We start from the raw sequence: 14,638 nt of genomic DNA, 5'->3' as shown, positions 1-14,638 counted from the left end.
CATTGCCGAGGGAAGGGAGTTCAAGCTTTAAACGGTATCCAATGCTCGAGCGAGAATCCTCTCCAAGTGTTGTTTAAACCCTACTTTAATCGGACGGTTTCCAGTAAACATTGAGCAAGTATGGGGAACTCAACGGTCACGATGCCAAAAACAAGCGATCCGGTAAAAGAACTATTTCATAGGATCCGCCCCTTCTTGTAGGGAGGCAACTTTGGTCGTCCTGATTAAATTGACTGTTTCACCGGAAATGCTGTTTCAGACTCAGAAACGCAACCATAAATATACCCAGATGATCGTGACCGTCGATCTTGTCAATCTTGCAATGATTTGAGACCTTTCCCTCGATTACTGACTACTTTGCGCTGAGGGTGTCCTTCGGGTATCTTTCGTGGGTGTCTTAACTCGCTAATCGTTTCTTTCGACATAAAGGTCTCGATTTGAAGATAATAGCGGAAATGTCAGCGAGAGCCCGCGGTAAATGTAGAATTCTTGTGGGGGTAATTTGGTAACTTCAATAGTAGAAGTGCTTCGCCACGCCGCCCGTTTCTGAGATGATTGATTACGTCATCATGTCAATACACAGCATTAGCTTTTAATGATTCGACTAATCCTCACTGTTTGGTGTAATAAAGCTCAATGTGAAGATTAAGCATCAGAGAGGGTTGCTGTTTGGGAAGAGGAGAGTACTTCAAATACTTTCTAGTACAGCTTTTGACCTTTCTTTATGAAAAATAAAGGTTGTTTTTTCCTCATAAAAAGAAGGAAAAAATTGCTGTCATGAAAAAAAAAATACTAAAAACACAGAGCTGCTTTTTTTTAAACAACAAATTCCAATGGTGAGGAAAAAAAAAATAGTACAGCATTACATCTTGGAATCATTGTTTTTGCAGAGTGCTTCAAATGGTAGGCAGCAGACTGAGATCCACCATGAGATTTCATGTCCTTTCCAATTATGACAAACAGTGGATGATGACATTTATTGATCCAATGAGGATGAGGGATAGCTCATGTTTGATGCCTCACAAAACAGTAAAGTTAAAAGAGGAACAAACAAAAGAGACAATGAAGCCAGAGGCTGATCATGTATGAAGCTACAATACAGCAGATCAATCCAATAATAAAAGCCCCAATTTCTCTCATTACAAGGTCTAATCCACCAGAGTCAGAGTCCACTCTTGGAAGATACAATGTCACCATGACATATTCATGATCAAATGTAATCATGTACATGATACACTTGGTAGTGTTGAATTCAGAGTCCATTACCAGGTTCTTCACATTCACCTAATTTCTTCTTTTGACACAGTGATTCCAGCTTTTTCAGACATGGGAAGGCCCCTTGAATCTCTAAACATCATGCCATGATTACAACAGCTCTTTTTTTTGTACAAGATCTCTTCAGCAATGAGATGCCATATGGTTTCTCCATCATACAGATGTTCCAATGTAAGGAGTAGTTAACCTCAAGTCTTTACATCTTGCTTAGATACAGATATTAGTAATGCAGAAACATATTATCTTTACATGAAGATAAAAATGATAGGATCACTATTCAAGTCTCCTATAATACAATATATTCAAAAAGTTATGATCATGAGTTCAGAAAGAAGGTTTTTTTTTTTTGGGCTCGCAGCAAATACTTCAGTTGTACAACTTGAGAGAATCATCAGTAATCATCTTCGTCAACATCTCTCCGCCCGAAAAGTCTTCTGATTACCGCTGCAACAGCACCAAGCACTAGAAATGTAATGAAGACGTCGAAACCACCACCAATGCCTACTGCAACGCTTGGCCCTGGGGCGAAGAATGTGAAAGGTGACCAGCCCCATCCACCATAGAATGGCACACCATATCCATATCCGCCAACAAGAGGTGGAGCTACCAGGGGATTAATGTAGATGTTTGTCCTGCTCAATACTAACACTTTTCAGTCATTCCTGGTCATTTAATTGGAATACAGTTACATTATTATTTAAGATGATTTAATTGAACTCCAGAATAGAATGTGAATCTGATAACACAGAAATTGAGTAACATATGGCAACATTTGAGCAGAACATGTTGTTTCATATATATAGAAGGTAAAGATGGCTTTTAAATTATCACATATCATGACCTAATATGTAGATGTAAAATGGCCCCTTTGCGTTATCCCTTTCAAGAATGCATGAACCTATTCTGCATTCACCAAACAGCCATAGTCTTGGTAATTAGCACTACTTCAATTCAGTAAAAATGTTGATTGGGGCACTATATACAAATCTTAGAAGGAAATGAGGCTACACATTCAAAACCTTCAGGATTCAATATGGATTTAGGAGGAAAGTTTATTCAGAGATATTACCAAGATACCTTGACCACTGTGGATCAAAAGTGTCCATTAAACTGGTATCATGATGCTATTGTGTTACCTCTTTTGTCATTGTAGCAAATATTGGTTCTTCGCAACTTCGATACAACACCCAGTCTCTAGCCTCGACATAGTTGCCGCTGATACTCATTTCATGCTATAGAGAAATCAGGGAGATTGGGATAGAAGCCTCTTTAGAACTTATCTGATGTTGGAGCTTGTTCAAGACTTCAGCATACTGATTTTGCGATTGCCTAATGTCCTCTTAGGTGCTGGGCAAGATAAACATTTTCGGGAGAATGATGGAGGGTGTCAATTTTCTGTTTTCTCTTTATAAGTTTCTAACCTCAAGTAGAAAAAGTCAGACATATGCCTCTCTTTACTGGAAGATAAGTTGTCCTCTCAAATGTAAGTTGTTCATTTGGCTCATTTTTAGAGGAAAATATACAGAGTTGACCCGCTATCTCGTGAAGGTAGGAATGGAAAAACAAATTGCTTCTTTAGTAATGGTGATAATGAAACAAACTATTATCTTTTCAATCAGTGTTTGCAAATCAGAGAAACTTGGAAGATATTATGTTCTAAGCTCAACACTGATTCGACAAAGTCTCTATAGATAATCTCTGGTCCTCTCGGAAATACAATTTAAGCAAAAAACTCAGAAAAAGATTGATATCTATAGCTACTGCAGTTATACTGAGAGATATTTGTTGATTCTTCTATGCTTTTCTAATAAAATGGGAGTATTATAACTCATTCTTTCCTTCAAAAATAAATATTAAAAATGACTCTTAATTTGAATGTATCAAATTGAAAACAGAAAAGGGAACAATGAAACCAGCTGCATTTGCAGAATCTAACCAAACTTTTATAAGGAATACAAAGAGTTCAATGCCTTTTGAGAACTTAGCTGTGGTCTTAACTTTCACTTGTATGCTGAATTATAACATGCTGCAATTAGATGACTATTGTTTCGTACACTCCAACTCTTCACTCTAAAAGCTCACCCAATTACTACAGGGCTACACAACACCAAAACTGGCATAACCTGTGGAGACTATAGTTAAGAAACAAGATAATCTGATTGAAGCTAAAAATTTCAGCAGAACACTAACACCATGTATCCCATCTAAGATTTTTCATCCAAGTTAGTCCTTTGGCTACCTTGAGTTGTTAATCCGGGGGCCGGAGACCCTGGGAGCTGCTGACCGGAAGGCCTGACCACCAATTCTGCCACCGGACTTCGCGGCCACCGCCGGTTCGACAGATCCAAGCGTCAGCACCCCCGCTGCTACTGCGACCATCGCCAGTTGGGCCAACTTCATCTCACTTCTCTCACTGCTCCATTGATAGAGCAAAAGCAACAAGATCAATAACCAATCTAGCCAACAACTGGAAGCCAAGAGTAAGCATAAAAGACTGTACCTTGATGAGCCCTTGTCCATGGAGGACCTGCATGGCTTCAGTGGGATCAGGTGTGGCTTCTTGTTGTGCTTGGGGACAGGGGGGAGTGGCCTTCCAGTGAGAAAGCTGAGCTGAGAGGAGGCTAAGGCCATGGTGTTTGATGGAGGAACTGTTTCTTTCTTGCCTGGTGGCAATCTGTTCGTATGTCACAGCTCTGAGAACAATGGCTTGATATTGCGGAACGCAAGCTGAGGTTGGATTCTCTGCTTTCTACAGATCCAGAGCTAACCACGTGGCAGAAGGATAATGGTTTGTGTAAGTTTCCAGAGTCAAAGATCTTTTTAGTTCTTCCTGTTTACTGGCTGTTCCTATTTTGATGAACAAAACAACCTCAGAAATATCAGATATGTGTTAATTTACTGGTTCTTTTTTTGTGTAGAGCAATGCATGGAGCATAGGAAGAACAGATTGCAATGTGAATAGCATCTATCTCTTTAAGAAAAGCTATGCATTGCAAGAAAACCTGCAGCCTATTCTAAATTACAGAAATAATCCATTTATTTTCAATTTCAGAGGTAAACAATACTTATCAACAATGTGATCTATCTTGCATGCAAATGTTTCAATCCTCAAAATTATGAGTCCTCCATCTAAATATACAAGATAGCACATAGGACTAATCTGAAGTCACTTCCAACATTCTTCACCCCAACATCAATTTGATCAAAAATATTTTAAGCTGATTTATCACAAACCGACACCAATAATCCTAATTAGGCTTTTTAAATTCTTAAATAATTTCAGCTGGGAAAACAGAGGTAACAAAGCATATAGGAGCTGCTTCATATGGCATTGTCCCACACAACATTCTGAAAGTTGTGATACATGTCTGGGGAATCAATCAGACATGAGGAAGAATCCTAGATTTATTACAAGTCTGTATTCACAGAGGACACAAACGGCTGAGGTTTTAGCCAGATTACTGTGATGGCAGGACAGATGACTTGCAGATCGGGCACCAGTTCTTCCGCCGAAGCCACTGGGCAATGCATGTGGCATGGTAGCGATGCTCGCAGGACAACTTCCCTATTTCGTCCTCACCAATGTATTCTTCCTGAAATGGAGATAGCACATCAACCTCAACCAGAAAAATGAACAAGGACATAAATGGCTAAACTTCTGAAGATTGCTTGGGCATTCTAGAGAAAATAATTAGCCAGCAATGATTAATCCACAGGCTGTGAGCAGATCAAGCACAACAAAATGTTATGTGGTCAAGGCTAGATTTCATTCACCGGTTCAGGCCAGTCAACAGACCACCCGAGCACTTGCAGCAGATGGCAACACTTGACACAAATAATGGATCAACTTGATAAATTGAAGGTTAACCAAAAACTATCACCTACATGCCTGAGCAGTAAATAACCTCAGTACACCACATTACACTTGGCCATCAAATATGTCCACATACACAATCACTTCATATTTTTGTACATACAGTATATACAAGTATATGATTCATTAAGAAAATACTATTATGAAGTATAAACTTATTATCTTACTTCTATGAGTATAATTATCTTTAGAACCTATAACATATCATCCAGGTGTTCTGGATATAAGTACTGCTGTAACAAAGTTTCAAGTTACATTGAAATGAAAATTTTTCAACATCCATGCGGAAATTTCGTAAATGATAAGATTGATTTTGAGCCATTGCCTGGGCTATAGAATAGGTCTGTTGCATGGGGCTGCAAAGGTTATACACGATAGTTGGACATTGTTTGTTTCCATATCATGTCCTTCACTTTCGAAATGTATGGGTGCCAGTAAATCATAAATAGCTCGTCTGTAAGGTATGTACTCTACTGATACTAAACTAATATGCTACACTAATTCCTAGATACAGGTAAAGATCAAAATACCTGACATATGCTGCATTTCATATCCTCATCAAAGCAGAAGGTAATTCCAGTGGTCAGATGGGTAGGTTCATATATGCTTCTTTCAAGACATTTAGACAATTGCTCCTCTGACAGGGCTGTGCTTACAGTACCCATTTTCTCCTCAAGGGCTAACAGTTCCTGACCATCAAAGATTCATAATCAGAAGTGACTCCTAAATGGGGAGGAAAACAAAAAAACGAGGAAGCAAAGAACTTCATATTCCACAGAACAGAGATCAATATGAAGTTACACTGTGGAAAAGCTATCAATTTCTTTATACTATTTTGCTATCTTGCTTTGTTTACATAAAGCAAGCCACAACAGAAAATAACCATTTACACATTTGGGGAACCTAACTCGAGTCACGAGTGGCATATCAAAAAATTAAAGGGCATCATACTGTACAATGCCTACACCTGACTAGCACAGAATTACTCCAAGATAAGAACATACGAAGAAGCATGCATAAGCATCAGTTATGTAAACAAGAAAAATCTAGACAGCGAGAATCGGTAATCAATTCACAGAAACCGCCCACAAAGGTATTACCTCGTAGGACATATTATCAATGTCCATTCTCAGATCTCTATGATGATCATGGAAGCTAAGCCGACCAAAAAGCAAACTTGTCTCCAACATCAACGATTGCTGTAGGAACAGAGATAACCTCATTCAGATGATAAAAATAAGAATACAAGGTCTCACAAGTAGAGATCAAGAACCTCATGTGCCAATGCCTCAACTTGTTCAATCCGCTCTAGTGCCAAGAGAACCTGCATGTATATGAAACAGTTTTTGGATCTAAGGGCTCATTTCAAATGTACAATACAAAATATAATTTCATTGAGTGATGACACCTAAAGGATGTCTAGCATCTCTTGTCGATGTTGAAGTAAATACTGCAAATTGCTTCTAGAAAACATGTAAAAAGACAATTTGTAACCATACAGTAAAAGAGTCTATAGAAAACCTCTGCAAATCCATCCATGTTGAAGCGACGATAAACATCTCTATCTCTCAAAGAGCCATAGAACATCCGTGTGCTGTTATCTTCAGGTTGAGATAGTAATGTACTTTGAGAAGCCCGATTGCCTGAACCTGGTCGTCCATACAAATTGTACAAAGCAGGTGATGATCTTGATGCATTTTCAGGTGGTGTATCTGGACTAAAAAATTGTGCCCACTGATATTCAGGATTCATAATGGGTTCATGCAATAGAAGGGTGCTATCATCACCTTGAACAGACAACCTCATTTGATTTTCTTCAGTTGAACCCCTATGAGTTCTAACTGAGACTGACCCGTCCCTGATGGTAGGCTGGTTTCTGGTCCTTGACATGGGCTGATGCATTGATTGATCCCTACTAGATGAACTTGAGCCAGCACCAGTATGCATGGGAACTACATAACCTCCACCGGATGATGCACTTGCACCCTTGCTTCTGGCAGCAGAGCTATCTCCACCAGATGGCCTCTTTCTTACTGCATCAGCTCTCCTATGATGTGTGAAATCAGAAGATGAACAACCTGAAGGAAGAATATCCGATATTGATGTGCAACTTAAACTTTTAAGGCTACATGTCTCTGGCCCAGAGCTCAACCTTTGAGAGATCGGTTTAACAGCATGACTGGAGTTCCTATGCGAAACGTTTGAGTGATGGAGAAAGGAACTTGAAGAAGGATCTTGCTTTCCTGTGCCAAATTGTCTATTGATTCGTCTATGTGGTTTTGGAACTGATGCACTGATGCTTGACTCAGTTATATTGGTAGAAATGTTCTGAAGAACTGAAGGTTTGAAATGCTCTGTGGTCACAGAAATGCCTTCTGAATCTTCCAACCTCCTTTGTGATTCAGAATTCAGAATCTCTACATAAACCTGCTGGTCAATGTTGATCAAATCTTCACTCTCATCTTGCTTGGTGCTACTTTCTGCAATAGTTGATTCCCTCAGCAATTCTTTGTTCTTCTGTTCACGGAAAGACCTACCACAGCCACTAGAAATAGGAGATGATCTGGAAGAGCTAGCATCCATGGCTTCACAGTTCATGGAACTGAAGGGAGCCCTTGTATATTTATATTTTTCTTGACTACCAAATAGAGCACCCCTTGTGGTATTTTGCCTGGCACCGCATCCTAGCCTGTCAGGATAGTGAACACTACGGCCTCGGTTATTTTGGTTTCTAGAAGCAATGCTGGGCCTTCTAGGAAAGTTATGTTCTCCAGCTGCTCTCTTGCCCAAGTACTCATCCATGTCGAGATAAAAATATGGGGCAGACGGTGAGGTTGCAGACAGTGGTAGAACTTGCTCTACAACAAACATTTCCAAGGTGTAAGAATCACCATGTACAGAGAAAACTTATCGGCAGGGCGGGATACTCAAAATAAGTAATTAGATATATTCGTCAAGTATACATACGGACTCTGGTCCACCAAAGCACCAACTGGAGATCGAAAAGCAGGCCAATGATCAAGAAAAGGAACCAGAAAACCCAGATAAATAAATGCTTCTGTCAGCTACTAGGGAATTGGTTCACGCTCATGATACGAATTGTAAGAAATCAAATGCTAACAAAATACGCATGGGTGGACAAGATTAGATGACACACGAAAAGAAACAACCAGCTCGTCTTATCTCATCATCTGTGTAATGACATAGGATTATACTTATTATGCCGGTGTGACAAAACTTGCATGATACAACCAACAGAATATGTATGACATTTTTTTCATGTCACCAAAAGAGTCTTCTTGGAATAAAATGACACCAAAAGAACACACGAAGAACAAAAGACATGCTAAACTAGTCATTTCAAAGAAATATAACTAGAAAAGAAGAAATCTTTAGCTTCCATAGGCAACCTAATATTCTGTTTTCCTATCAAAACATTTATTTGAAGTTCTCATAATCAACCAAAATTGTACCATCTCAGATACAAAATTACAATAAGGAAAACCAATATGCAGGAAGTGTACGTACGTATACGAGGGCAACCTAGACAAGTCGACCAAACAAAGCAAAAGCTTTAATCCTTATCAGAATATTTAAGCTATTCTAACATCATCTAGATTAGCGCAAAACTATACCATCAAAGAACAACACCTGAGGCCACGAAAGGGGAAAAAAAAAATCTCAAACCCTAAAATCGACGTACTCAAAAGCAAAGATCAGATTTTTTCTGACAAAATCTGGAACTATGGAGCCAAAGCGATAAAAAAAATAAGAGAATCAACAAAAAGTAGAATCAAAATCCTCTTTTCTTCCCAATCTGAACCAAAATTCGACATGCATAGGCAGAAAGATCGGATCTTTCAGACGACAATCAGGATCCATCTCAAAAAAAGAACCTCTTTTTTGTCCTCCTCGCCTCGTACCTTCAACCGCCGCGTATTCTACAGCGACGAACACGGAGGAGGGCAGAGAGATTGGAATCGGCCTAGTCCACAACAAAGAACCCGCAGAAAAAGGCAATGAGTCGGGAATGGGCTGAAGACAGAGAGAGAGAGAGAGACCTGCGGATTTAATGTTCGACCTGCCAAAGAGGACGGACGAGCTCGTAGCAGCGAAGCGGAGGCGGTTGTTGGATCACGCTTCGAGGGGAGCGGGGTGGAGCGGACAAGGGAGAGAGAGAGAGAGAGAGAGAGAGGAGCCCACGACTCAAAAGACTTATCTGCCGTCCCATTCATTAAAGATCCAATTTTTTTCATCCGCCTCCTCTTTCTCAATCTATTCCTTTCCACTTTCCCTTTTCTTGTTGCTCCTTTTTGAACAATTTGGACCTCCCAAGAAACTTTCCGAGGTAAAGATAAATTAAATTATTTTTTATTTATTTTTAATCTATTTATTTGATGGATTTTTATAATATTTCGATCCCTAATTATAAAATATAATATATTCTTAAAATCTCAGTTAAGTTGTTATATATATATAATCAATTAATTAATTAATATTGGGGATCTAAGAAAACAGGATGGCAAATGCAGCTACTAAATTTGTCTCAACATCAGCTTCTATTCTCAGTATGGCTTCATGTCAGCTTTCTTTTTATTAGCTCACCTTTCCTCTTGCTCTTACTTTGTCCTAGTTGAGATGAAACTTAAGGTGCCATTTCGCCACCAACTTTGCATCCAATTCTAGGCACAGTGTCTGTTCTTGATGGCGAATGGTGTACAACCTTAATAACTTTATGGTGTGATGTACCACCATGTCATCATTATCTGATTTATTTAATTGGAATCATTGACCATTATTAGTGAGCATAATCATCTCACTAAAGTGCTTTAAGAAACCATTAACTTTGCTTAATCTTAGTTAAGAAAAGGAGGGCATTGACATGTCCACATCATGTTCCCTTTGATATCCTTCTTCTCCCTCACTCCACACTGCCTTCCTAAGGGAGAAGAGGATTGCTTGCAAGAGAGACGAAAAGGATTACAAGCAGCACAATGCTTCAATACAAGTCTGAATTTTTTGATGTGATCTAAAAGGTCATTATTTTTTCCAAGACATAGAGATTAATTAGTGTTTGCATTAGTGGTGCGAGTTCTCTGAGTTGACTTTCCTACTACTAAATGTGACTTTCATATGGACAAAAAAGTCATCTGATCTTATCGTATCACTAATCTTCGTTGGTGCAATCTCTCCGAGCTGTAAAGAATCGTCCAAATGAACCTCTCATCGTTTTGCCTTATTTGAGATGGATCCTATAATTGATTCTTTAGTGTTGTATACAGATCAAGCTCAGTTTAGGTATGAAATATCACATCTAATAGAGGAAGCAGTTTAATGCCCTTTCTTCTTGAAGACGGATTTCCGTCTGCACTGTCTCCATTGAGATATCTTCCAAATGCAAAGAACCTGACAAGGAGCTCAGAACTAGTGAAGTAGCTACTTCCGCTGGAACGATAGAAATGGAAGCCACGACAAGGCAGTGCTTGGAGCCTTGCCATTAATCCTCTTTGTCCTCGCCACCAACCTAATCTGTGCATGCCGGACATGGCCGGCTGCTACGTGGATGGTTCATCTCATTCTGCCTGTAGTAAAGAACACAGTCCTCACGGGGACCATCACCACCTTATTGCCGGTACACCGGAACCCCATCAACTCTAGTTACTTTTTCTCTCAGTCAATGGCTAGTATTTCCAAAGATATGATACTTCCAGGCATTATTTGAGAAGATGATTCCAAAATGCATTATTGTCATCCGGACAAGCTATGATGGAACTCCATAATGCTATCCTTTCTTTCTTATTATTATTATTATTATTATTATGGGTCTGGGTAATTGATCTGGTTGGCTTGATGCTTCAATTACAAGCTATTTTGGTTGATTATTACTTTGTTATGTTCAATCTAAAGAATTCTGATCATGTTATAAGCTATTAGTTCTTTGTTTAGAACACTCATTTCCGGGGGATCATATAAACAACGAAGGTAGCAGAAGAACGCACTGAATACATCTCAGTCAACCCCATCGAAGGCCATGCAGGGTCTTCCTACGATCTGCTTCCTCTCCGTTCATGGCACAGCGGCCGCGGAACCGACCGTGCCGAAGACGACGAGGTCCGACGCGACCACGCCGGCGTCTGCTTGCTGCCCCTTGGAGCTCCCGCGAGCTCCGCCGCCGACCTCTGCAGCATCTCCCACATCACCTGCACGTCCTCGTACCCGCACGTCTGCACCTCGTTGCGAAGCTTCACCAGCATGCCGCGTCCTGCACCTATGAACGCACTGTTCTCACGTCATGTCCACAGATTGCAGGATGTGAGAGAGAGAGAAAGAGAGAGAGACTTGCCGGCCTTTCTGGTCCTGACACGGGCGGCGACGGCGACGAGGGCTCTCTTCGCCGGCAGCACAACCATGCGCTGCCACCAATCCATGCGCCTCGCTGGCCCTGAAAGTAGGAATGACGAGGAGGAGGAGGCTTAAGAACGGCGCGCGGGAGGGGGGAGAGCGCCACCTACCCTCGTCGTGGAGATGGCAACACGTTGCCTCGTGCCGCGCGTCATCACACAGTCCCATTCCTCTCCATCGCCTCCATCTTTATCCAGCCTCCTGCCTCTCTTGTCACATTACCGCATCTTTTGTCCTCCTCCGCGGGATGTGTTGTTCCATTCATCTCTCGTCCGGAATCACATCGATGAGGTTGTTGACCACCGGCGCGGCCACGTAATGGTCGTGAGAAGGGACTGCGTTTTGTTCTAACACTTTCGTCATCTTTCTCCCTGCATTCAGCACGAGATGCTCCCACCACCACCAACAACAACAATAATGCATGACTACTAGTAGATTTAAAGTATAGATTTTTAAATACCTATAATGATTAATTACAAAAAGATAAAAAATGCACGACAATTCTGACAATAACGCCAAATACCTCAACTCCATGAAGTATACATCTTCATCGTGCATCATGCAAAATTATTCATCCCCATTAAAAAAAGAACTATGAAAAATAGTACTGAAATTACTGATGTTTCCTTAAGAGTAATAGGATCCAACTGCGTTCATGGACTCTACGTTGACTGTTGACTCTTCCACCGAGTTGTTCTACTGTCTTTGACTAGTTTGACCCTCCGGGTCTTGCATGGACATGACGGTCTCAAACGCTCCGACCAGAGCACTCACGTTGCTCTTCTTCCTCTCCAACAGTTTGCATCTCGTCTCCTCGATCACGTCGTTGCTCATCTGCGCCTCCTTCTTCTTCCCCTGCATCGCCGCGGGCTTCTTGGACGCCGCTACCGCCGGCGACGACTCCACTGCTTTCTCATTTGCAGCCTTACAAATTTCCTCTGCGTCAACTTCTACGTTCTCGGTGATGGTCAATTCTGCCACCACACTCTTGTCCTCCTCTGCGTCATCTTGTGTGTTTTCAGTCTCACACTGTTCACCTCGAGGCTCTTCGATGGTCTCGGTTGCCGATTTCTCTTCCGAGATTTGCAGGAGCTCCTCGTTGGCATGATGATGCACATTGATCTCTTCATGATGGTCACCATGTCCATCATCATTCACTGTGGGCTCAGGTTCTTGCCTCGGAGACCTTGGTTCCTGTAGGTCAGGTTTTTCCTCGACGATGTCGTTGGTCTCGTTGAGATCTTCATGCTCTTTGACATCGATTTCTGCCTCCTTTTGATCTTGCTCTGCTGTAACAGTCGGTTCAGGTTCGTGCTCCCCGGCGTGGATTTGCGCCTCTGCTTGATGTTGCTCAACGACTGGTTTATGTTCGTGCTCTTCAACAGGAATGACTGGCCCGGGTTCGTGTTCCTCAACGTGGATTTGTGCCTCTGTTTGATCTTGCTCAACGACTGGTTCATGTTCGTGTTCCTCAACAGGAATGATTGGCCCGGTTTCGTGTTCCTCAATGTGGATTTGTGCCTCCTTATGCTCCTGCTCTGTAACACCTAGTTTTTCATCCGTACTTGCAGTAGTCATCCTGGTTTCCTTTCTCATGGAGATGACACTCCCTGGGCTTCTTGCCGTTACAGATGGTTGAGTCCGCCCGACACCGTGAGTTCTTGCTTCTTTGTCTGTAGCACTGGCTGGCTTCGAAAATCCTGCAGCTCGTGGCATGGAGGAGGAGGAGGAGGCCCTGATCGATGGTCTCTCTTTGACGGTGTTCGTCGCGGGCATTTTGTGTGGCTGGAGGGAAGGCGACGGAGGCTTCTCCTGCGGCTTTTTTGCCAGCAGGCGCGGCTTGGTGACATTGGCAACGCCACCAGATGGCTGCTGGGGAAGGCTCTTGTCTCTTTTGGTGCTGTCACTGCTCGATCTGATCAATGCCTTGCGCTGTGGTGGATGAGTCTCTCTTTCAGGGGAGCTCGGGACCGGTGATTTGGAGGTTCTTCGATTCTCTCTTTCAGGAGAGCTCGGGACCGATAATTGTCCCGATGATTTGGAGGTTCTTCGAATCTCTCTTTCAGGAGAGCTCGGGACCGATGATGGTCTCGATGATTTGGAGGTTCTTCGAATCTCTCTTTCAGGAGAGCTCGGGACCGATGATTTAGAGGTTCGTTGCCGGCGCGAGTCACCGGTGATGCTGTGAGCTGAAGAGACCAGCTTGCTCTTTTCTTTGAGGGGAGTGCTTGGCTTGGATGTAGCCATGGCTACCGAATGCATCATGATGAGAAACAAAAGATTAGAAATGTGAATGAGCATTGTTTGTGCTCGACTTCAAACAAATAGAAAAAATTATCACAAAATTTCTTTGATCAGATTCGGACACAATCATGATAACGATGAGAAGGATCACTTGTATCATCAAATTCTTGGACTTCAGTTACAAGAAAACTGCAGTAATAAGAGGAACAGAAAGATTTAACACGGTGAATAAACCTTTACCTTGACAGGATCAATCAATAATGCATGGATCTCTCAGAATCATGCATGCCTCCTATTTCTCTCTCACAACCCAGATGCAATTTTATTTCAGCAGGTGGTGGCAATGGTTTTTGAGGCCTGCAGAGGAGTAGGGAGAGAGAGAGCGAGAGAGGGGAGGAGAGAAGAAGTCGGGTTTCCCAGCACCGTGCTCTTCTACTTCGGGGAGGGAAAGACCAGGTCATGTTTGAAGCAGTTTGTGAGGTGAAAGCTTATACTTAGATGTGTAATTAGAGAAGATTAGCTACCAGCCATGAAGGTATTACGTGTCTCAAGCTATTAGATTTTATGGGTCCCCCAAACAGAACATCTCACAATTTTATTTTACGTGCATATATATATATATATATGTCAATTTAAGTATATCGAATTGTCGATGGTTGGTATAATAACATAAAAAAATTAATTCATAATAGAATTAACTTTTTATTTTTAGTTACTAAGATTTTCGAATTCATTTTATAACAAAGAGAAACGATTGGAGTCACGACGCAGACACGGGCATGTAGAAGGGAGGGGAAGGAACCGTGCTTCTTATCACGATTGAATCACCCAGGAAATGGATGA

General features: G+C 41.6%; 3 protein-coding genes and 1 long non-coding RNA gene across 8 annotated transcripts; all 4 read right to left on the bottom strand.

The window, feature by feature from the left end:
* Positions 1 to 1,437: 1,437 nt before the first annotated feature.
* On the bottom strand, positions 1,438 to 3,991 carry LOC135625261 (FLUCTUATING-LIGHT-ACCLIMATION protein 1, chloroplastic-like). Its single transcript, XM_065129797.1, has 3 exons — positions 3,776 to 3,991; positions 3,515 to 3,688; positions 1,438 to 1,907 (listed from the first exon to the last, which is right to left on the bottom strand). Exons 1-3 carry the CDS (start codon positions 3,904 to 3,906, stop codon positions 1,667 to 1,669), a joined length of 546 nt encoding a protein of 181 aa, XP_064985869.1. The 5' UTR covers positions 3,907 to 3,991; the 3' UTR covers positions 1,438 to 1,666.
* A 527-nt stretch (positions 3,992 to 4,518) lies between these two features.
* Positions 4,519 to 9,399, bottom strand: LOC135625260 (uncharacterized). Of its 5 annotated transcripts, none has more exons than XM_065129791.1 (7): positions 9,211 to 9,399; positions 8,117 to 8,141; positions 6,671 to 8,007; positions 6,423 to 6,473; positions 6,250 to 6,348; positions 5,680 to 5,838; positions 4,519 to 4,868 (listed from the first exon to the last, which is right to left on the bottom strand). In XM_065129791.1, the coding sequence occupies exons 1-7, from the start codon at positions 9,382 to 9,384 to the stop codon at positions 4,734 to 4,736; spliced, it is 1,980 nt and encodes a 659-aa protein (XP_064985863.1). In that variant the 5' UTR covers positions 9,385 to 9,399; the 3' UTR covers positions 4,519 to 4,733. The 5 variants fall into 5 exon arrangements, with proteins under 5 accessions (XP_064985863.1, XP_064985867.1, XP_064985866.1 ...); XM_065129795.1 differs by lacking the exon at positions 8,117 to 8,141 and adding an exon at positions 9,046 to 9,134 and having other exon boundaries at positions 9,231 to 9,373; XM_065129794.1 differs by lacking the exon at positions 8,117 to 8,141 and adding an exon at positions 9,073 to 9,134 and having other exon boundaries at positions 9,231 to 9,373.
* Positions 9,400 to 11,051: 1,652 nt separating this feature from the next.
* LOC135624228 (uncharacterized) lies at positions 11,052 to 12,126 on the bottom strand. The gene is made up of 2 exons (XR_010491623.1): positions 11,493 to 12,126; positions 11,052 to 11,411 (listed from the first exon to the last, which is right to left on the bottom strand). It is a non-coding gene; the product is annotated as an uncharacterized LOC135624228 (long non-coding RNA).
* Positions 12,127 to 12,132: 6 nt separating this feature from the next.
* On the bottom strand, positions 12,133 to 14,148 carry LOC135624227 (uncharacterized). Its single transcript, XM_065127645.1, has 2 exons — positions 14,036 to 14,148; positions 12,133 to 13,800 (listed from the first exon to the last, which is right to left on the bottom strand). The coding sequence occupies exon 2, from the start codon at positions 13,796 to 13,798 to the stop codon at positions 12,248 to 12,250; it is 1,551 nt and encodes a 516-aa protein (XP_064983717.1). The 5' UTR covers positions 13,799 to 13,800; positions 14,036 to 14,148; the 3' UTR covers positions 12,133 to 12,247.
* Positions 14,149 to 14,638: the final 490 nt, after the last annotated feature.

This window comes from Musa acuminata, chromosome BXJ2-10 (genome assembly GCF_036884655.1).
Source record: "Musa acuminata AAA Group cultivar baxijiao chromosome BXJ2-10, Cavendish_Baxijiao_AAA, whole genome shotgun sequence".
Classification (NCBI taxonomy): Eukaryota; Viridiplantae; Streptophyta; class Magnoliopsida; order Zingiberales; family Musaceae; genus Musa; species Musa acuminata.
Note: the sequence above shows the minus strand (reverse complement) of the source record. Positions and strands in the feature narration are given on the sequence as shown.

Excerpts from the sequence above, each read along its gene's own strand:
- LOC135625261 (XM_065129797.1), bottom strand. The coding sequence starts at position 3,906 with ATGGCCTTAGCCTCCTCTCAGCTCAGCTTTCTCACTGGAAGGCCACTC. Across the intron at positions 3,689-3,775 it reads ATGGACAAGGGCTCATCAAG|TGAGAGAAGTGAGATGAAGT; the intron begins GTACAGTCTTTT and ends TCAATGGAGCAG. Across the intron at positions 1,908-3,514 it reads CCCCGGATTAACAACTCAAG|GACAAACATCTACATTAATC; the intron begins GTAGCCAAAGGA and ends AGTATTGAGCAG.
- LOC135625260 (XM_065129791.1), bottom strand. The coding sequence starts at position 9,384 with ATGAATGGGACGGCAGATAAGTCTTTTGAGTCGTGGGCTCCTCTCTCT. Across the intron at positions 5,839-6,249 it reads TTGATAATATGTCCTACGAG|GAACTGTTAGCCCTTGAGGA; the intron begins GTAATACCTTTG and ends TTTGATGGTCAG. Across the intron at positions 4,869-5,679 it reads TGAAATGCAGCATATGTCAG|GAAGAATACATTGGTGAGGA; the intron begins GTATTTTGATCT and ends TCTCCATTTCAG.
- LOC135624227 (XM_065127645.1), bottom strand. The coding sequence starts at position 13,798 with ATGGCTACATCCAAGCCAAGCACTCCCCTCAAAGAAAAGAGCAAGCTG.